Source organism: Frieseomelitta varia, unplaced genomic scaffold (genome assembly GCF_011392965.1).
Source record: "Frieseomelitta varia isolate USP_RPSP 00005682 unplaced genomic scaffold, Fvar_1.2 scaffold_283, whole genome shotgun sequence".
Taxonomy (NCBI): domain Eukaryota; kingdom Metazoa; phylum Arthropoda; class Insecta; order Hymenoptera; family Apidae; genus Frieseomelitta; species Frieseomelitta varia.
In genome coordinates this window covers 33,339-55,928 of record NW_025110016.1, presented here as the reverse complement: position 1 = coordinate 55,928, position 22,590 = coordinate 33,339, and the positions used below count along the sequence as shown (strand labels likewise).

At 33.6% G+C, this 22,590-nt stretch overlaps 1 protein-coding gene and 1 long non-coding RNA gene across 5 annotated transcripts in view; one reads left to right on the top strand and one right to left on the bottom strand.

Annotated features, from left to right (window-relative positions):
• Nucleotides 1–2,376, top strand: part of LOC122529292 (defensin) — a 9,740-nt gene extending 7,364 nt beyond the window's left edge. The window contains exons 1-3 of one of the 4 annotated variants that reach the window (XM_043655275.1): nt 685–853; nt 1,950–2,130; nt 2,246–2,376. In XM_043655275.1, the coding sequence (XP_043511210.1) occupies nt 784–853; nt 1,950–2,130; nt 2,246–2,285 (291 nt within the window). In that variant the 5' untranslated portion in view covers nt 685–783 and the 3' untranslated portion in view covers nt 2,286–2,376. Of the gene's footprint in view, nt 1–684; nt 854–1,949; nt 2,131–2,245 lie in introns of those variants that run through there. The other 3 variants (XM_043655277.1, XM_043655276.1, XM_043655278.1) reach the window with 3 other exon arrangements.
• Nucleotides 1–13,585, bottom strand: part of LOC122529295 — a 20,438-nt gene extending 6,853 nt beyond the window's left edge. Inside the window, exons 1-2 of the long non-coding RNA XR_006306781.1 lie at nt 13,575–13,585; nt 5,445–5,449 (exon numbers count right to left, since the gene is read on the bottom strand). This is a non-coding gene — a long non-coding RNA (uncharacterized LOC122529295). The remainder of the gene's footprint in view (nt 1–5,444; nt 5,450–13,574) is intronic.
• Between the last annotated feature and the right edge of the window lie 9,005 nt (nt 13,586–22,590).

The window sequence follows — 22,590 nt, the reverse complement described above, 5'->3', positions numbered from 1 at the left end:
TGATGCAATGGAAGAGCGAATTATTAAAATCCTTATTAAATAGAAAGAAATGTAACTATTTTAAATTATTTATTAAATGTCCGAATAGGATTCTAGCTATTATAATTGATTCTAAGTTGAGTTTTATAATTTTTTTTTTGGAAAGGTTGGTTTGTTTTAAAGATGACAAATGGATCCAATGTTTAATAAATTTATAGAAGTAATATGAAAACAATAACAGGAGTATTAAAAAATGGTATAAATACCCAATATTACATAACAGCAGAAAGTTTATAATAATTCGGAATGAAATAATAAAATACTACTGAAACAGATGTATCACAACCTGAATTCTAATTTCTAATTTTACAATTTTTACACTGTATTAATTTGTATTATAATTCAAAATGATTATCATTCAAATTAGAAGCATGGAGGAAAAACTATCCCATTCTAATTTCTATTGTAGATATGACACACCTGTTAAAGTACACAGAGCAATTTAGCAATTAGCTATTATTTACTTGAAACATACATGTTGCAACAGAGATAACATTTTTCCATTTGAGGTGACAAAGTGACAAGAGTTCATTTCAGGGGCATACCCGTTCGCTGATAACAAGACACTAATACAACTCAACTCACGGTTGACATACATTTCTACACACGAAGTTCCATAAACACGGAGTCGTATATAAGTCGCGCGAGCTATCGTTCATTTATCAGACACTTCTCATTAACAGTTTGTCTTCCATCGTCTTCGACACAGTCGATCGCCGAGTTTCAACAAAAATTTCAGTCAAGATGGTGAAGATCTATTTTCTTGTCGCTCTTCTCTTCGTCGCTGTAGCCACCATCATGGCAGTACCAGTGGGTGAGTGAAAGGAAATTCGTTTGATTAAACAATTCACATTATTTCCATTGTCAAATTATTTGATCATTTAACTTCAACTTTTCATTCTCACTTTCTTGATCCTCACTTTATGTTATCAAGTTTTACATTTTCAAAACAATATTTCTTTCATCATGTTGCTTTCGCCTACATCCTACAGTTTTGCAAAATTTCAAGAAACTGATACACTCGTAACGTCATGATAAGTCGTTGCTTGATTTTTGATAGATACTTGGGCAATAGATATTTGGCCAGTGTAGTGTCATTTGATTCTAGATTTTATAAATTTTCAATAGAATTCCCTGGCTCTACTTACAATTACTAGTATAATAGTAGCAGTCGTTGCAAAATCAATATCTTTCAACTTTCTGTTTTTTAATAGTTTTCATTATTCCAATTTTTGGAATATTCATTCACGCAAATTCATATTTTTATGAATAGATTTAGTGAAATGAAACCTAGATAAAGGATAGTTTCATCCACGAACTATACTTGGAATATTTGTTTATTTCACGCTCTGACTATATTTTTATCCTCATATATTTCACGAATTCTTGAAAATCCTCAACCTAATAATTGCAAACTATCGTCAAAAATTTCATTCTCCTTATATTTATGAAAACTAAGGAACAATTTAGCTGCCTGATTAAACAACATACTCACTTAGCCAATGAAGGGCCCAAAAGGAGAATGTCAATTTTAACAAATTTTAAATTCATCACTTTTTCAACGCTCTCTTTATCAGCAGTTAATTAAAATTTTCGAGAATTTATATTTATTTTGACATACGGCTAAATACATAGAAATTTCTCCCTTTTCCTGTAGATTTCCCTCAAATAATATTTACCAGATGTAGTAATTGTGTAATTTACTAGATTAAATAATTTTCTCCGAAAAATTCCTCTGTGACTGTGACAGCCAAGTCAATAAACACAGGAGAACGAAACGGATCGTTTTAGCGCGGATCTGTTAAATGATACACCATTTTTCTCTTCCTCAATATCGAAGCGTTGATCTAACGATTTCTTTGCGTATCATGTACCATACGGAAGGCTCAGAGACGATGTTTAAATTTCAGAGGAGGAGTATGAGCCTCTCGAACTGCCTGGTGTTGAGGAGCGTGCCGACAGACAAAGAAGAGTGACCTGCGACCTTCTCTCCATCAAAGGGGTCGCTGAACACAGTGCTTGCGCTGCTAACTGTCTCAGCATGGGCAAAGCTGGTGGCCGCTGCGAGAACGGAGTCTGCATTTGTCGCAAGTACGTGATTCCTCTCACTTTTGGTTCCTTCGAATTACTTCGAATTAGGCCAATATTCAGTTTTCGACTTGATGAATATATGATTCGAGGAAATATATGATTTTTCTTGCTCCAGGACCTCTTTCAAGGAACTCTGGGACAAACGTTTCGGCTAAAGTCCACTTCTACCAAGCTCCAACGAAAGAGACACATGAAAAGAGCGCAATTATTGTTGAGATACTGACAAATATTAAAATACGCTTACTTCATTGTACTGAAGTTAATAAGTTGATGAAAATTTTGTGAAGCTTAAATTGCTAAATTTCTTCTGGCTCTAATAGTGTAGGTAATATTGACTTTCGATGTAGTATTGTATTATAGTATTCAGAACCAATAAAATCTTCAAAAAAAGAAAAGACACAAGCGTCTAGATGGTATTTCTATCCTTCTTGTTTCCATTCGAAATTAATTAAATTGTCATTTCTTCGTGTTCCATGTTTCGGGGGCCATTTTCATGTTATTCTACCAGATCAATTTAGGCAAGTTCTGCACTAGCAGCGTCTCTAAATTATAAATTTATAACACGAGGAAAATTGCAACAACAGATCATGAATAATCATGACTTCAGAATTTCATAACGAATTGGGATTACGTTGAAATTCTTCTTTCAAAACAGCAAGTGGATGAATTTTCTAAATGTACAAGTCAATTTTCTAAGTATACAAAGAAAATTTTTTACGATTGTATTTATTTCTTAAAATGCAATATTTATAATTAGGGTTATAGGTGACTGTAGTAATTTTCATGCTGAAATTTAGAGCATCTTATGTTTCTATGATAAAGTTAAATACAGTTAAAAACTTCACAGTTATTATGTAATTTATCTTCAAATTAATATCCCTGTTCCCCANTATTTCGAGTCTCGTGAAACAAAACGTGTACCGATTAATAAGTCACGCCGTTCTTAATCGCATCGAAATGAAGCATACGTGCTGGTTGAGCTAACAATCACGAGACAAATTGCCATGCAAAATACCAATGCATTAAATACTGATAATGAATGATCGTTTATGTTGTTACCGGAAAATACTGCATCCCGAATATGTACACGGTGGTATTGTGAATTGCTTCATGGAATTATGCATAAAAAGTACAAACTTATTGGGCAGCTCTATTTATTGGAGACTTCTATTTTCGTAAAATGAGAAACTAGTCATCAATCCTCATTTTTCGCGTATTCGATCGATTAATCTATCTTTGAATAATTTAAATTTGTAGCTTTTTGCTACGATGTTCTTTTTTCATGACACAAAAGACGGACAATTTTATTCGAAATAGTTGAACGAAAAATTTTTAATTTTCTTTCACACACATTTTTGATGGAAAGCAATTATTTTCGTAGGTTTCATTTTCAATTCTATCGTATTAATATTTATCGATGATCCTTTAAAATTTAATTCAATTTAATGCAATTCTGTTGTTTGCAATAAATTATTTTCGAACGTAACGAAGGAGCGAATGGAGCGACATGGAATATGGAGATAAAAGTATGAGGTTTCGCATCAGAAAATTGCTGAGTGGAAGAAAAATCAATTAATCGGACCGTCGAGGCAGAATCTTATATTTACTCGGTCGAATCTTCCAATAAGTTGACTTATTCTAACCGTTGATAAATTCTCTTTGCCCGGAACTAATATTTGAAAATGGCCCTTCCCTCCGCCCTTCCTCGCTGTTAATAAAATACGATATTCGGATCGACACAAAAGTTCCACAGCGGGCACCAATTTTCATTTCAGGGTCTCCACCGGAACAAGAAATCTCATCCGTTGAGTCGCACGGAAATTCACATTTTGAAAATTTAAATTTAAATTAATATTTAAATGAATTGGAGTGAACTTCTTTCTTCTTCCCCTCAAAAAATATTTCACGACAGTAACAATGAAAAACGAGAAGCCGGAAATTCAAATCTCTATCAAAATTAAAATTGATTCTGACCGCGTATCTTTTTTGATTTTGTCAAAAAAAAAAAAGAAAAAGAAAAAGAGAAACATGTCCTTCATTCGCAACAATAGTCGATGAAAAGGTCGTACAATGATCATCAGAAATTAATGAAATGAAAATTAACTCCATGTTTGTCCCCTTTCTGCTAACAAATATAATTCCTATCCATTCGTGGATAATAATGTTAAATACAAAGAAAAGAAAAGAAAAAAAAAGAAAAAGATACGAGCAAGGATGTACGTACGATTCAGGAAGGGATTCCGGTGATACTACTTTTTCTCCGCGGAAGAGGATTAGTCCGAGTGGAGGAGGGTGAAAGGCCGTGAACGAACGAGAGAGAGAGAGAGAGAGAGAGAGAGAGAGAGAGAGAGAGAGAGAGAGAGAGAGAGAGACGAACTCGTCTCGAGCGAGAAGCGAAAGGAAAGAGAAAGAGGAAGAGGCAGCTAGACTAGATTCGAAAAAAGAGCAGGAAAGGAGAGGACACGACTGGAAAACCAATATGCCTTGTGCTTCGGTGTGCAATTAAAGGGGTCGAGAGAGTTTACTGTCGATATTTTTCGACCAGCAATTATTGGAATCTTTCCCCCTCCCTCCCACCGCCCGGTTCTCTCCCACTGATATATCCAGAGTCCAGTGTATAACCGGATCGGGCTCGACCACGACCACGATAGTCCTGCAGGACTCTTCTGCATGAAGAACCCTTCAGAAGCGGACAAATGCGGCCACTATATGCACTTATGGTTCTTTCCACGCTTTCATTAAAAATTGGACTCCGCTCTCCAAAGCACCTTCTTCTCTCTTTTTTTCCACCCTCCTCTCGTTCGTCCATATATCCGTCCATTTCCTTCCAATCCCTGATAGATAGAGATAGAGATAGAGATAGAGATAGAGAGAGAGAGAGAGAGAGAGAGAGAGAGAGAGAGAGAGAGAGAGAGAGAGAGAGAGAGAGAGAGCGCTGTCCTCGTTCAACGTTCACCTCTATTCTTCCATCGGGTCCAGCTTCCGAGCTCCTCTTTTTCCTCCCTCGTCGGTTTTTTTTCGCCACTTCTCCCGTGGCTCGTGTAGATCGCGCGGGATATAGCCTCGATGTCAGTCATATTCGTGGCTGGCTTTTTCTTTTCTCTCTTTTTTTTTTTTTTTTTTTTCTCTTTCCTTCTCTTCTATCTCATCTTTCGTTTCGCTAGCCGAGGCCCGTCCACCCTGTGTGCACCGTTGAAAATGATTTCCTCCGGTATTCCGCGCGCGAGTATACCGCGGCCTCTTCAGCCGTGGAGAATTCGGCTGGCCGGGACACAGCGGCCGCGAATGAATGAATCGCGAATAACCGGCCGAACTTTTCCTAACCGTTCGTTTTCCCGCGTTAAATCGCCCGTATACGCTCGATCGCGACGTATGCACGTGCATACACACACACACACACATATATATATGTATGTATATATATCTCCGTGCTCGCAGTGGCGCGTCCACTTTTTTTCTGCCAGCAGTTTAAGAAGATTACCCGCGGGCCAACCTTCCGCGTCGTTTCTGAACGGGATTTTTCTGTCGATCGTTTTCTGCCGGAGCTTTCCCAAACCTGGAGTTTCAATTTGCAGCGGGGAAACTGAGAGCGGAGGAGCTTCAAACGGCAAATGTGCAGAGAGGCACGTTTAAAGGAAAACGAAACGGAACGAGAATCAACGGCGAATCAACAGCGATCTGCAAAATTTCGACGTGGTCATTTTGCACATTATTTTGTAGCTCTCGAATAGTTCTTCGATGCACGTTTGTAACGTTGGACTTGGATTGTACGTTGGATTGAGGAAATTAGTTGAACAGACGAAGAAACTGCTTCGTTTCTAGAGAAACTCAATGTGGAATATAGTAAACAGTCGCGAGTGCTAAAATAATTTATTTCGAGTTTCAGAATCATCGTGAAACGAATGTTATTGTGTTAAAAAGGAAAGCAAAAGTGTAACGTGCAAAATAAAAAGAAAATTCAATCTGCAAAATCTATCTAATTATAAATAATAATATAATATATAAATTACAATAATAATATATAAATTACAACGTAGTTCAATATAGTACAATATAGTTCAAGTAACGAATGATATTTCCACGACAATTTTACGGTTGCAGTATAACTCAAATAATGAATGATATTTTCAAGACAATTTTATATCCAGGCAATTTAATTTAAAATATAAACACGAATTTACTTTTAATTATAAAAAAAAAAATACAAGCTATGACTAAATATACAAAAATATACAAAAATTTCGAACGTTCACGTAGATTAATGTAACATAGTTCAATTACTTCGTGAACAGTAAATGAAAAGTCGAATTGGAGAAATCCTCTTAATTCGAAGATCAATAATAAAATTGATCGCGATCGTTAACAGATGTGGTAATTAATTAATACGATTATGATAGTAACAAATATATACGAGAGTAATTCTTCTCGATATTTCTCCACCAAGCGTTCGGCCGATGGTGAAAAAAATTGGTCTGTATTTATTTGCTAACAAGACGTGTTCGAATAGAAATAGAATTTTTGTTCCCCGAGGTTTTGTCGACGTTCTCTCCTTCGCAGACTTCAGCGGTATTACAGCTGCCATTATTTTCATGTCCCATTGATTTAGTTAGCGAACGCAACTAACTAAAGTTCATACCTTTATTCCTCGTATACGTTTCTTTCACACGGCAAATGAAATTTTAAAACAAACGAACGTGCGCCGGGTGTTTCTTTGGAAAAGGACGCAATGAAAATTCCTCGCGATTGTTTCTAACGATATTCTGCGGCTCTGCGTGCGCGTGTATGTTGAAATCCTGTGCGATCGTTGAAATTGTAAGTAATGTGTTACCAGCGGGAAACATTCCATGAATTTTTAATTTCAATCTGAATGTGAAAGCGTGTTGCAGTTCCTTTTTGCAACAGTAATCAATTCGTTCTTGCCTCAAAGGGTATTTATCGAGTGTGCACTAAATGATTTTCGTGAATTCGCTCATCTCCATTTACTATATTTATATTTGAAAAATATTGTGATTTACTGTAATAGCAAAATATTATCGATTCCATTGATTTTAATGTCACCTTGCGATTACATGGGAGTTTTATGTAACGCAATTGAAAAAGTAGATAATTGATTGGAAATCTGGTACAATTTTCGGAGTAATATTTCAATATTGCGATGAAAATGTTTAAAATGTTGGAAACGATGAACAAACACATGTGTATTTTCAAAAGCAAACAAAAAACCTGTATAAAAAAAAACAAATAAAATTTTGGTAACTTGGGATTGATTGAAAACGTTCTCTATTAAAAAAAAAAAAAAAAAAAAATGAAAAAAATAAGAAACTTGATTGAAACACGCAATTTTTATTTTCATTTATTTTTTTAACCAAAAATAGAATACATTTTATTAATAGACTGCGGATGTCTATGCATTTTGTGGGAAAATTAAAAGTGCGAAATTCCACAAAATGCGTACGACCATATAAAAATATATATAAAATCTCTCGAAAACATAAAGCTTCCTATGATATTCGACGTGTAAAACGATTTTTTACCCAATTCCCATTTTCTCAATAATATTCTTCAAAATGTGAATTTTTATGGTTTTCATTGTATTCGATCGTTTCCTCCTCGTATTTAAAAAAAGGAGAAAAAAAAAGTAGCCGATACAGCAGAAATGGTATTCGTCCGTCGGGACAGGTTCAATTTTTGTAAATTCGTTCGATAAACTGCACAACTACGTGCCATCTAACTCACGTCATTTTTCTCCCCTTTCTCTCCCTCTCTCCCTCTCTCTCTTTTTTTTTGATGCACACGCGTGCGTTATTAAATACCGCGACGGGAGTGAAAAAAAAAAAAAAAAAAAAAAAAAAAAAAAGAAAGAACGCAGCTGCGATCTGAAATTGCGTGCCACGGCGAACAACAAATCCCCGATGAAATTTCGCATTCAATTTATAACGCGTTGCAATTTCTAGCAGCCGTGGCCGTTCCCCGGAAATTCATTCGTTTCCGTTCTCGTGTGTGCGTGCAGTGCTCAGCCACGCAGCTCAGAGTCTTCGATCGTTCGCGAAGAGATGTCTCTACGTGTGCCGTGCTGGTTTTTAAGGGGGTATTCTAGTGTGAACTTTTGAAAAAAATCGATTGTTTTTTTTTTCTGCATATTCTTAAAGGACATAGTTTCGAAAATAAATCTCTGCAACCTTGCATGTGAACTAACCTAAAATTAACGAAGTTATGTTTGAAGGACGCGACGACTAGCGTCATTGTTACCGCAACAAACTAAACTTTAAAGGCATTTTTCTGGAAACTATTTTTCTCAGAACTGTGTCCATGATATCTCGAAATCTACTTGACCAATTGGCTCAAAATTTTAAATACGCATTTAGTACACGTGTGACTATAGTCTCTGCCAGAATCAACCAAAAAATTTTACTTTTTATATTTTTCTAGGCTTCCGAAGTTTAACAGAAACATGCAAAAATCGATAATCGAACTTCAAAGTGTCGCCACTTTTTTAATTACCGACTTTTTTCTTTTGTTTGAGTTTGGTACCTGCTGTAGCTAAACTCATACTAATTAAGGAACATTTTTCGTTTTTTTATTTCCGGCAAACAGAATGGCCGGAATCATGAACACCGTGAGACGACCTTTTTTAAAAGAGACTTTGAGAGTATGCAGTGACACTAATTTTAACTTTTTTTGTCCGAAAAAATTTTAAAACGTCGTTGAAATACGTACAAATAAACCTTGTCAATTTTACTGCAAAAGGTATAATAGTTTCTTTGCAAAAAATTCCCTAACAAAGTTAAAAAAATATGCACTTCACGCTAGAATACTCTCTTAAGTAGAATATCCCTGACGTAGACAGACCCGACGTATTCAACAGAAATAGCTATTTATTTATTACTTACAACACTTCTCAAGTGCCAGACGAAAATTTGAGCAAATTTTTCCTGTACTTTCGCGCTTTATATTTCTCTCAATCTCGAGTAGAAAGGGACACACATTGTCAGCCATAAATATTAAGATATCTACACTCGTAACTATTAACTAGCAAATAGTTAACAAATTTTTGTATTTATAATGTTTCGTGTTATTTTGTATATTTCTCCGTCAATGAAATAGAATACATGCCATTAGACGTAAATATTGGGATATTTATTCGTAATTATTTATCTTTATACACTTTTTATACTCAGTCGGTAAAATGGAATATACCCTGTCAATCATAAATATTGAAATCTCTCCTTGCAACTATCTTCTGGGAAATTTTCTGGCAGATCTTAATATTTTATATTATTTTGTCCACTTTGTCGCCAGTAGAGTAGGACATACGCTGTTAGACATAAATATTAGAACCATATTCTTGTAGAGATATGTTATAGATAATGTTTATTTAATGAAAATAACGATAATAGAACAACAAATAATTAAACGAGACAAATTACTTTAAAACAACACTAATTAACAACTCAAATAAATTCTTTTAACGACACAATTGACACTTTTCAACAGTTCTCTTTCAACGCTCTCTCACGACTCTACTCTTCTTTTAAAAAAGAAAATCACATCCATATTTTATCATATTTCTATGATCAACAAACAGGCCATCTGTTATATTTAAACACAACTAAAATTATTAACTACAGATTAATTATAATAACCGATACTACATTATATGTCGCTGTCCATTCGAAAATTTTTGACAAATTTTATATTATTTTATATTATTATTTATTTTATATTATTCTGTATTATTGTATTAGAAATTACGAATTGACAATGTCAATTAGAAACGACAATAAAGTAACTAAAAGATAAGAATAATTTTGATTAGACACAACAAATAATATCTGCGATCAACAACGTGAATCAAATAGATCCACTGTGGAATATCAATTGTAAAGCTTTCCTCGCTTATTCGTTCAAGAATTTAGTCAGAACGTTACCGTCGTTTCCTTCTTTCTTTCATTAAACGATTTCGATATTTTAAATAATTATTCACAGCGTATGCCGCTCGTTATCAAATACTATTCCAATATATAACACTTCGATACCAATCTAGAATGCAGAAATTTCGATCGTTCGATATCCGCAGACCTCGTTCTACTAAAAATCGTCCGTTTTTCCATGGAGCGATACGTCAGAACCGCCCGTTCAAACAGGTGACGCGCAGCTGAAAGGATTAAATTCCGTTGCGAACGCGTGATTACAGTATTCGATTTCGATACGCCCGCTTTCACAATCGAGAATCACAAAATCACACGCTGTTAACGAAACACAATCGCCGATTACGGAACAGCGGCTGGCGAATTTACATTATTCCCTTGTCTTTTACTGTACAATCATTTCCCTCGCCGCGCACGTCCCTGTATTTTCATCGAAAAGTGAATTTTACTGGCAACTGTTCCACCTGGGACAACAACCAACGAATTTTTCTTCAACTTGACACTCAACCTGGGCATCGTCGTTGCGATTTTATTTCAATTGATCAAACAGCAGTTTCAGGTTTGACAGTTTTGTACGATTTATTAATAGGTTAATCAGTTTTCGATTGTCCAAGAGAAAATTACGCGGTAAGTAACGCGTTGATTTCGTGGAAATCTCGTCTATTGGGGATTGTTACGTACGATGTTGAATTGTGTTTAACTCCGTTTATATAGGCGTTCAATTACTTATGTAAATATTGGAATATTTGAAATTTAAGACTGATGATATATTGAGGAGGAGAGAACTGGAGAAATATTATGAGTGTGACTGGATCTAGTGTTTCAAGATTCTACATTTGATTTGATTTTAATAAAAAGAATTTCAAATCCAATCGTGAGATATTGAAATATTTGAAATAAATTCGAGCTTATTTATTTATTAATCGAGGCAGCCACGCGGAAGCATCGCATACACCGAGCAGACGAATCGTTTAACGTTGATACGAATCAATTTTATATTGGAAGAAATTCTGTTCACTTACACTTGGAATTAATTAGACGAAATCGGAAAGAAGAAGACACGTTGACGTCTACGCGACACAATTATAAATTTCGCGCAACTTTTGCGAAAGGAAAAAGTCGATTATAAAATACTGAAATGCTCGATAAACCGGAGGCTTTATCTCATCTATCAGCTGGCTGAAATATTCAATATTGAAACGTAACAGACATTTCCGTGATTCAATGGCTCGTCATCCTCGATTATATCACGTCAAAATAAATAAAAAATGTAGGTTAATAGTAATAATTGATATGTTCGAAAATAATCTAAAATAAATGATGAATCAAATAAATAAATAAATCGATGCAAAAATTTACGAGAGAGAGAGAGAGATATTACATTATATATAATATAATATAATATAATATAAAATAATATAAAATAAAATAAAATAATATTTATTAAATTCTTATCGAAGTATTTTATATTATGTTATATTATATTATATTATTTTATGGTATATTATTTTATATTATGTTATATTATATTATATTATTTTATATTATGTTATATTATATTATTTTATATTATATTATATTTTATTATATTATATCATATAGTACTTCGCTAAGAATTTAATAAATAAGTGAAGGAAGTTTGCGAAAGGAAAGATCCGCTTGTAAAATACTGAAACATACGAAACCCGAGGGGATTTGTCTTATCGATCAATTAGCTAAAGTAGCCAATGACGGTACGTAGCAGACATCGTGTAGCCGAGTGGTTGAAGCTGGTCTGCCCTCCGGAACGAGTGATCGGTTTGGAAATAATGCGATCGCAGGAGCACGAGGTCTCCTCGGTCGGTACGCGAATTAACGCTCAGGAAATCGGATTACGTCGTGACCCACAGCGCTGGCTGTCTACTAACTCCTGCATTAGCCTCCGTTCGAGCAAATTGCGTTTAGCTCGCGCCGAGAAGAGAGGACCGATCGGCTTGCTAGAAGTGCTGCTCGGCCGAAGTACAATAAATTGCTAATCCGCGAGTCGCTGAAATAACCCCGGCTGTGAAAATACGCGCGATTTCGGAGAATTCTCGCTGATCGACGATCGTGCCTGCCCACAAATCGATAACGTTGTTATCTCGGATTCGAAGTTAATTCCGAAGGATGCTCGGGACGAGCGTTGAAAACGGGATTCTCCTTCGTTTGGAATCGTCCCCTGTTTTCGGCAATTAATCGATAATTGACACGTAGTAAAAATTCCATCGAGCTGCAGAGAAAGACAATTGATTTAAATTAACTGCGATATCCAATTTTTTATTAGTCACATTTTGTCCGAGTGTGGTTGGAATTTTAACATCTTGCGATGGAATTTTTGTCCCAAATTGCAACATTTCCTCCCAGTTTTAAGTATATTTAATTGTAACCCAGAACAAATGATAATTTCTATCCAGTGATATCGCACCGACGAGTTCAAAAGAAAAAGAAAGCGACGAATCATTGATAAACGGTTCGGTCACTCGTTATGGTCCGCGAACCAGTTGCCAGTGCAAGGGGTTAATAGCTATGAACAATGAATGGCTGTAGCATTCACGTATGATGAACGCGTTAATAAATACTAGGCGTTACTAAAGGAATATTAGACTAAGGGAGAATACAGGATAATTGATGGGAGAATATTAATCGTTTTTTTCTTTGTGATTTGTAGTATTGAGTACTCTGCTCGTATGAACTTCAGATTTTAGTCGATACTCGATTAACTCTTTCAGTCTGGAGAATGGAAAAAAGCGATAGCATTTTTTCAATTAAACGAAGCAAATGAAATATAAGCGAGGAAAAAGAAATTTCAAAAATATTTTATTTAGTACGAAATAAAACGGATCGTCACGTACATAATATTTTTAATGATTTTTCGTAGAGGTTGTTGAAATAATTGTCCGTAGAGTTATGTGAATATAAAAGTATGCCAAAGGAACGTGACTTGGCTTAATGAAGAAACAAGAAATCAATTTTGTAGTTTGACACCCATTTTGACAAAGTTTATACTATTTGCTCGAAATTTTTCAGCAATTGTAACATACAATTCACAGAACAAAAATAAATAAAAATCACAAACTTTTGTGAATTCAAATCTCCTTGTAATTGAATAGAACGCAGAAAAAGAATAGTTTTTTCAGCCTGTTTACGAAGAATTTTGTAATAAACATTACAATTTTATCAAAAAATAACGCTCAGGTTATATAAGGTACAATATCAGGTATAATTTTTTAAATCAGAGAATCAGGAGTTCCTGAATTCTTTCCCAGACAGAAAAGGTTAAATGAACTTTCGTTTGAATCCACTTATCTAAAATTGAACTCTTGCTGCATGAACGAAAAATCACCAGCAAAGGAAAGAACCAGCGTAGTTCTCTACCTGGGAACTGATTTCTCTACAAATGAAGTGCTCCACTCGTAATAAATTATTCATTCCAGAAAAATCCATATAATTGGAGTTCTATTGTATTTGTTACAGAGTTTGTAAGAGAGGTCTGAAAACCTAATTTTAATAGTCTCATCTCCCCTCTCTTTCGTTTTTCATTCTTTGAATTGGTAATTGGTACGAATTAAAGAATATTCGAAGAACAATAGGATAATTAATGAGAAAATATTGATTTTCTCTTTGCGACTGAAATGAGTTTCAGAATGATCTAATCTTTCCTGCCTTTTGTTTTTTATTCTTCGAATGAAATGATAATTGGCGCTAATTAAAGAATATTAGACTATAAGAGACTAATGGGATGATCAGTGAGAGAATATTAATTTGCTCTTTGTGACTGAGAAAAATTTCCCAAGTATTACGGTTTAACAGTCAAATTTTAATAGTTTAATCATTCCTGTCCTTCATTCTTTATTCTTCGAATTGATAATTGGGACTAATTAAAAAATATTAGACTATAGAAGAGAACAGATCGTAATTAACGAGGGAATATTGATACGGTTTAACAGTCCGATTTTAATAATCTAATCTTTCATTTTTTATTCTTCGAATAAATGATAACTGGCGCTAATTAAAGAATATTAGACTATAAGAGAATAATAGGATGATCAATGAGAGAATATTAATTTGCTATTAATTTGTGACTGAGAAAAGTTTCCCAAGTATTACGGTTTAACAGTCCGATTTTAATAATCTAATCTTCTCGTTTTTTATTCTTCGAATAAATGATAACTGGCGCCAATTAAAGAATATTAGACTATAAGGGAATAATAGGATGATCAATGAGAGAATATTAATTTGCTCTTTGTGACTGAGAAAAGTTTCAGAAGTTGGCTCGACAGTCCAATTTCAATAGTCAAATCTTTCCTGTCCTTCGTTCTTTATTCTCATCAAATTCGCAATCGAAGGACATTATACTAATTATGGATAATTAATAAGTTATAATTAAAAAAATTAATTTCACGATCCAGGCTGGTGCACTCGAAGCGCTGTCCCATTGTTTAATTACGAAACACGGTGGGAAACACGAAAGGACAAAAGAAATTATGCAATTGCATACGCAATGTGGACAAAAAGGTTACGCGAATGGCGATCGTAGGGGAACAGCCGTACGAGGGGTGGCTGACAAACGTTCGCTTCGAGATAATCGTTGTCCTGTTGCTACTTACCACGCCGTGTTCCCTCCACCACCATCTCCTCCTCCTCCTCCTCGTCGCTGTAACACGCGGCGGTGAGCTGCGGTAAACGTGTATCGCGGCACGTATTTGGCTTACAACGATTACGAGAGGATCATAGCCCCAGAGCCCGTTCAATCAATCAGCTGTTCAGGTATTAGCGTTTCCTGGCACGTAGCGAGCGTTCGTACGTCGGTCCCGATACGTTCAACTCGCTGGCGTTCCAACACAGCTGCGGAGGGGGGTAGATGTCTCGCCTTCGCCATATTCGAGCAGCCTCGTGTTTTTCATTCTCTCGCGGCCAGATTCGCGGAATTTGAGTGTAAAAGGCACTTTCGCGTCGATCGATCCGATTTTTCTGCCTTCGATTGCCGAGCGAGTGGGTCGAGGAAGTTCTATTCCTCTCTCTCTCTCTCTCTCTCTCTCTCTCTCTCTTGCACACGTGAATAGAATGAAAACGGAGAGGATCGACGATGGTGGATGAATGGCAGTCGAGCGATGCTTGGAATGGTTTCTTTCACATTTCCGTGCGTGATGTTTTTTCCTTTTCTCTTTTTTCTTTTCTTTTTCTTTTCTTGGTGGACTTTCGTAGAAGGAAGCGAAGATTTTATGACGAGAGCACACACGTTGGCAGTGATTATATTTCTCAATGGGGGAATTTCTTGGACGGTCGACTTTCTTTTAAATGATAGTAAATAATTTAGTTTAAATAATAATTAAATATTTTAAATGATAATTCAAGTTTAAATATTATTTAAATATTTTTTCATAATATTTAATTTAGAAAAAAAAACTTTTTCAAATATTTAAATATTTATTTAAATAAGTTTGAAATTTCGAGAAAGATACTGGCGAATGAGGCAGAAAAGAAATTGTTTGAAAAATACGTGAAGGGAAAAGATTGGAAGGAAATGACATCATCTAGCTGCGTAGTGTATTTGTAATGATCTTGGTGTAGGCGTTCGGAATTTTACAAGCGCAAAGGAGAAATTTGTCACGAGCGAAAGTTAATTAAAATCCATGTTGTCAGTTCAGTAATAAACTCTCGACACTGGCAATTATAATTCTGCGTGTAATAATTGAATATTTGCAGAAGTATCAAATGCAATAATAAATATACTATTCATTCGTCATTTGTAATTTTATCGTGTATCGATTTTGATCTATTTCGTTGATTCTGATTCATTTCTACTTTGAGATTAAACTGTAGTAATTTACGATTCTAATTCTTCAAATTATAATATATAGGAATATTTCGGATTCGAATATACCTCGAATATGAAAAATCTTTTAATCCAACATTGTTCCATTACTCTGTACAGGCTTTTCAGACAAAAGTGCTTTTGATTTGAATTAAATCCTTAATCCTTCAGTAAAATTGAAAATTCACGCTGAATCGGACAGTATAAATCGGATTAACTTAGAAAATCTGATTAGGAATCAACATCAGATCAAATATATATATTGTTTAGACGGCAATTAACTTGAAATAATAATAGAATGCAATTGAATTTCATAATTTAATATAATTTTATATAATATACGTGTTATTCCTTTCAACCTACCTATTATAACTAAAATTATTTAAAAATTTGAAAAATTCCATAAAAAATCCGACATTTTCGCTCAATTATTATTAATTATGTACTAAAATGACTGAGGAAGCTAGAATATTCAGCGAAAGAGAAGTGTAGAATTATGTTTTGAACAAGTAAAATTGTGTTTTAAAAAATAAACATAACGATTATAAATAACATTTAAAACAAAAAAATAAATAACATTTCTTTCCAATATATAAAAAAAAATATAAAACGCAAGTTATAAAAATTGTATACACAACGTAGAAGATAAAAAGAATATAATAAAATTACAAAAATGCAAAATCCAGAAACAAAAGTTTGCCGCTATTTGCAAAGTTTACATTACCGTGTCAGATCTGACCCGTGATTTCTATCGTGTGTGCAGATATAAAATGGCAACTTAGGTAAACTAATCACGTAGGCACCGGACGATGATGGACGAATTGAGGGGTACCTCATTACAGCTGCCATTATCGCGATTCAGTATTAGAAATCGTCGTTGCATTGTTAGAAATCGTTTGTACGATGCCTCGTCCGGCGACGCACGCCAGTTGTTTCGCCAACGAAACCTCAATTAGCAAATCTGTAATATCGTTAGCGGAACGCGATAATTGTAACATCAACGCTGGCAAGTTTGTTTCGTTGTTTGGCATTGTTGCGCGATAACGTTGGAAATAAGGGAACGGGGTTTCCCGCATTGCAACGTGCATTACATAGATTCGCGATTACCGGGTCGGGTTCGGAATTTATATAAATAGCCTGGCAGAGCTGATGCAAGTCGAAATCCGAAGAAAGATATTTCAAAATTCCTAATCAACAATGAACGTTTCAAATTGTTCGAAAGAAGAGAAGGAAATCAAGATACTGTTAGTTTGTAACTGAAATATCTGCATATTTTCGGAAAGTTCGAAGGTATAAATATTTACATTATCTTATGTATCAAGTGTAAAAATTAAAATATACACACGCTTTTAAGAGAAACATCTTGTTACAATGAGTCGAATGTATATTTAAATTATATTTAATCTCTTTGCATTTGACAAAGACTTCAGATCAAAAGGAGCATTTGCGTCGACTTAATTCTGCGCAGGGTTCTCTCTTTTGTTAAATATTTAAAGTGCAGAAATTTACATAACATGTAATTTTCAACTTCTAACTATAACTATAAAAGTTACATTGTATTGTATATATACATATAAAATATAAATTATTATATGTATTAATATAAATATTAAACTACATATAATCTCAAAGTGAAAGTCATGCTTACACTGTATGTATGTATCATTTGTTATAACATTTAATATAATATTCGTTCCACTTACACGTCGTTATTTGTTAGTATCAAATTTGTTACAATATCACAGTAATATATATATATATAATAATATTTTATATAATATTTAATATAACAATGTAATAATATTTTATATAATATTTAATATAATAATGTAGTAATATTTTATATATATACGTGCTGAAATAATATTTAAAGGAGAAGCTTTGTGTATAATATATTACTGTCTTTGTATTGTATTTTGTATTATATTTGTATTATATTATAACATGTATTTGTATTATATTTTGTATTATATTTTATATATTGTTATATATATTATTATTATATTTTATTTTATTTTACTATATATTATTATTATATTATATATATATATATACGTGCTGAAAGAATATTTAAAGGAGAAGTTTTGTGTATAATTAAATATATTACTGTCTTTGTATATATATTTGTGAATATTGTAAAAGACAAATGTTATAAAATATTATATATATATGTTACATTTCAACTTTTTTAAATGCTCAATTCATCCTTCAAATTACGTTGTATACTCATTGTTAGAGTATGAGAAATTGCATTGTAACTCAACAAGACAGGCCACTAATTGCAGCCGGCCGAAGAGGCTTACGCCGCCACGTTACTTACAGCAACATTGCAAAACAGACGTTTTTCTAATGTCTGAGAATTTATGCTCGTTGGATGGATCAAGGGAGCAACTTCGATCGACCTGTAGCAAGAGCGAGGAGATTTATTCGATAGAGGGGGCGCTACGCGTGCTGCATGACGGCTCGCAGCAGATTTAAAGTAAGTCAGGATAATCCGGCCGGTTCGTTTTCCACTAATTGATATTCCATTCATGGGGATCCGCGAGACAGGGGTCGTAATAAAGTTGCGTCGCGTGGTTAACCGATCGCCAGGTTAACTGACGCACTCCGTTAACTGTTGCTGGCCGATCAGTTTTAATTCATTCGATCCTGCTTTCGCCGTTCATTTTCATCGATCCGTTCGTTTGGCCTCCCATTTTTATGCAAAATATCAAGTTTCTATTGTGTAGACTGTAGATTTTTCTATGCATCGTGCAAATTTTGGGAAATCTGGTGTGAAAAAAAAATGTACAAAGCGTCGAATGTATATAGGATGGACATATATATATATAGGAAAAATTTCTATAATAATAATTTTATATAGAAAAATAATATATAGGAATAATTTCTATAATAGGAAATTTTGGGATATTTGGTGTGAAAAAAATGTACAAAGCATCGAATGTGTATAGGATGGACATATATATATTATGTATATAGGAAAAATTTCTATAATAATAATTTTATATATAGGAAAATAATATATAGGATTAATTTCTATAATAGGAAATTTTGGGAAATTTGGTGTGAAGAAAAAATGTACAAAGCATCGAATTTATATATGATGGGCATGTATATATATTATGTATATAGGAAAAATTTCTATAATAATAATTTTATATATAGGAAAATAATATATAGGAATAATTTCTATAATAGGAAATATATTTCTATAATAGGAAAAAAGTATATAGGAATAATTTCTATAATAATAATTTTATACAGGAAAAAAAAATATATAATGTATATAGGAAAAATTTTTTCCCGCTTATTTTTTTTTTAACAAAACATCAAAAACTAATTTCATCGATTTTAAATTAAATTTAAGTTCAAACTTAAATAAATGTAAAGAAAAAGAAAAATTAAGTTAAATTAAATTTAAGTTCAAACTTAAATCAATGTAAAGAAAAAGAAAACTTAAAAAAACATATGACAAAAAAGTTACGGATTTATTTTAGTAGGAGGTCATTTCTGGCCCACCCTGTATAACAAGGCGAAACAAATTTGCAACGTATCGAAGTGAACTTGCATGACCGAACGAAGACTGCGATACAAAAAAAAAAAAATTAATTTCGAACGCAGTGAGAGTGCGCTGCTTCAAACCGATACGCGATATGTATTTTCATCGAAACATGAAGCGAATTCGAAAACGAGTTCGACGTTCTTGATGTGTTGCATCCCACATCCGCATTTCACGACCTGCACCCTGCATCTCGCATTTCGCGCGCTGTGTAAAATTCTCGAGCGTGGGATGGAAACGTACCGTTAGAATGTGGGAAAAGACACGCGGTGAACGTTTTACAGAAGAAATTCTCTATTTAAAAATCGAACGTGTATGGATGCAGAGAAGGATGAAGCTGGATGAGAAAATATTAGTAGAGGAAACTAGGATAAACTAGGATATCAGTTCGAGATGCTGGAGGTGTGGGATACGAGATATGAGATGGAATATATATATTCGGTAAATATATTCTTTACTACGTTCAGTTTCATCAGCATCAACATATGACTTGAACATATTTTAATATTTAAATCAACAACAGTCACTTGGTATTATATTACTTTTTTCCCGCTACAGCGGAATGGCACGTCTAGTTGCCTTGCAATATTTTTGCGGAAACATTAACAAAGTCTGTTTCCATAAAATAGTTCGTCGCATGAAAAAGTAACGTGCACAGTAGCAATTTCCAACAATGTTACATTATACAATAATAATACAAACAGTATGAAAATTTGAGAAACAAAGGTATTCTTTTCGCAGCTCTAAAATATTTTTAATGGTTTAAACGATATTATTCGATAACATTCCAATATTTACAATTATCTTGTCATTTTTTAAACAACGTTCCACTATTAACGCTAGAACTACGACTAAATCGTAAAATTTCCATCAGAGATATTAAAATAAAAGAAACAGAAAATCTTTATAACACCTGTAAATAGGGCATAACGAGCTTTTATTTGTGTATTTTACGAGAAGAATTATTCAAGTCTCCAAAAATATAGTTTTATATCTATAAAATAACAAAAATATTGAAATTGTCACTTTGACCATTTTGGTAGTGTTAAACGCAGATTAAACACTGAAATTACATGTTTTTATATTTCGAATTTTTATATATCTCATATTATAATTTTTATATTTCTCATATTATTACATGTTTTTATATTTCGAATTTTTATATTTCTCATATTGTAATATTTCCCATATTATAATTTTTATATTTCTCATATTATTTTATATTTTGAATTTTATATTTCTCATATTTCTCTCACGCAGATTAAACTGAAATTACATGTTTTTATATTTCGAATTTTTATATTTCTCATATTATATACGTGTAACTCATTATCGAAAACTGTCACTTTGCTCGTCACTTTCGAATTTAGTGAACTATTTGCGTAAACAGATTTTGTATCATTCGTTTTCATAAAAATAGCGTCAAAAATAACTACTTGCGCCAATATTTTCCTGACTGACCACTATATTATTTATAATTTTCTTTCGTATAAAATACAGACAAACCACGAACTACTACTGTTTCTTGTCAGTATTTAAATGATTAATATACGAATGTTTAAATAAATCACTCTTTTACTAAAACCAAGTCTCGAATCTTAATTCATTTTAATTTATTTCCCTGCAATATATAAGTGAACAAAGAAAAAAGAGACAAGTATAAAATAGGACAAGACAATTCTATAAAATGGAAAAATTATTATTAATACTCAGAAATCAACATCACATAGATAACTGTGATATTTATCAATTTTAAAATTTCTTTATCTACCTACCACTATATATATAGTTATTGTAATTACTGTAGTAAATTACAATATATAAATGTATGTTATATATATATATATATATGTACATGTATGTATATTGTATTGTGCCGAAAGTTTTGCCATCGTCGTGTTCCTGCAAAAATGACGTGATAACACGCCAAACATTTTTGACGAACAATCAACGAACAGCAACAATCGACGTACGTTATTTAATAACTATATTGCGAAGCAATGCCGAATGGATTTTTAATTATGATCATTTCGTCGCGGTCGAATGGCTGTTTACAATTAAAATGCCCAATTAATTACATCGATTATACGTGGTACGTACATAGGTCGGGCAGCTTGTTTTCTTTTCAAACGAAAATGCGTTTCGATGTAACGCGAATCAGATTAACGGGCCACGCGAAATAATTGAAACGGAAATATACATCGCTGATAAAGTCCCGTTAAAGTTTAAATTCGCGTACGGTGGGCCATAATATTTGCCGACAACATATTTCCCTTCTTTTTCTTTTTTTTCTTTTTAGTTTCGAACGGGAGAAAATTTCGAGAGAAAAAAAAAAAAGAAACGCGTCCAATCAACGAGAATAAAAGCTCGACTTCTCGTCGTTCGTTTCGAATATAATCGCGTGTTTAAAATCGCGCGTGGAAACGAAAGTTGGCGTTGAAAGTGCGCGTTTGCACCCCGAAACAATTCGTCTGGCGATGACGTGATAAAGTCGCCGATAAAGTAATTATTAAAATCACGAAGAACTTTGATGGAACTTTGTATAACGTTCCTGCACAAAGTTCCCGCGGGTTCGTCTTGGCCCGCGCGTTCGTCAACTTAAAATCACTTTTACTTCGTTCCGCTTAATTAAACGCGACATTGTAATAATTTCGCGCTGGCTGGGAAATGCCTGGAAAATCGATCGCCTATCCATCTCGCCATTAACGTCCCTCCATGACGGGGACAATCGAGTTCAATCGACGGCGAGTATGGTGATAATTTGATAATCGTAAAAATGTCCAATGTTTGACGTTATTTCTGTGCTCGCGTTCGATGCTCTATCGCCGACATGGTATTTTCAGCGTTGAAAAAAACACTCGCGAGTACTAAGACTCTTCATCACTTTCGAACGATACGATCAATATTTCACTTTTACTTTTATTTTTACTTTTTTTTTTATTCTTCATATTCAGTGACCCTGTTTCATATTACGCTTCTAATTACCAGCGTTTCAAAGTTCCGCGATCTCGCATGCGTACTTTTAATTTTGCAATTGCATTTTATATTTCATTTCACTTCGTTATTAATAACTTCGTTACGTGAAAAGTGTCGTTTAATTTTTCTCAGTTTTTCTTTTTCTTTTCTTTTTTTTTTTTTTT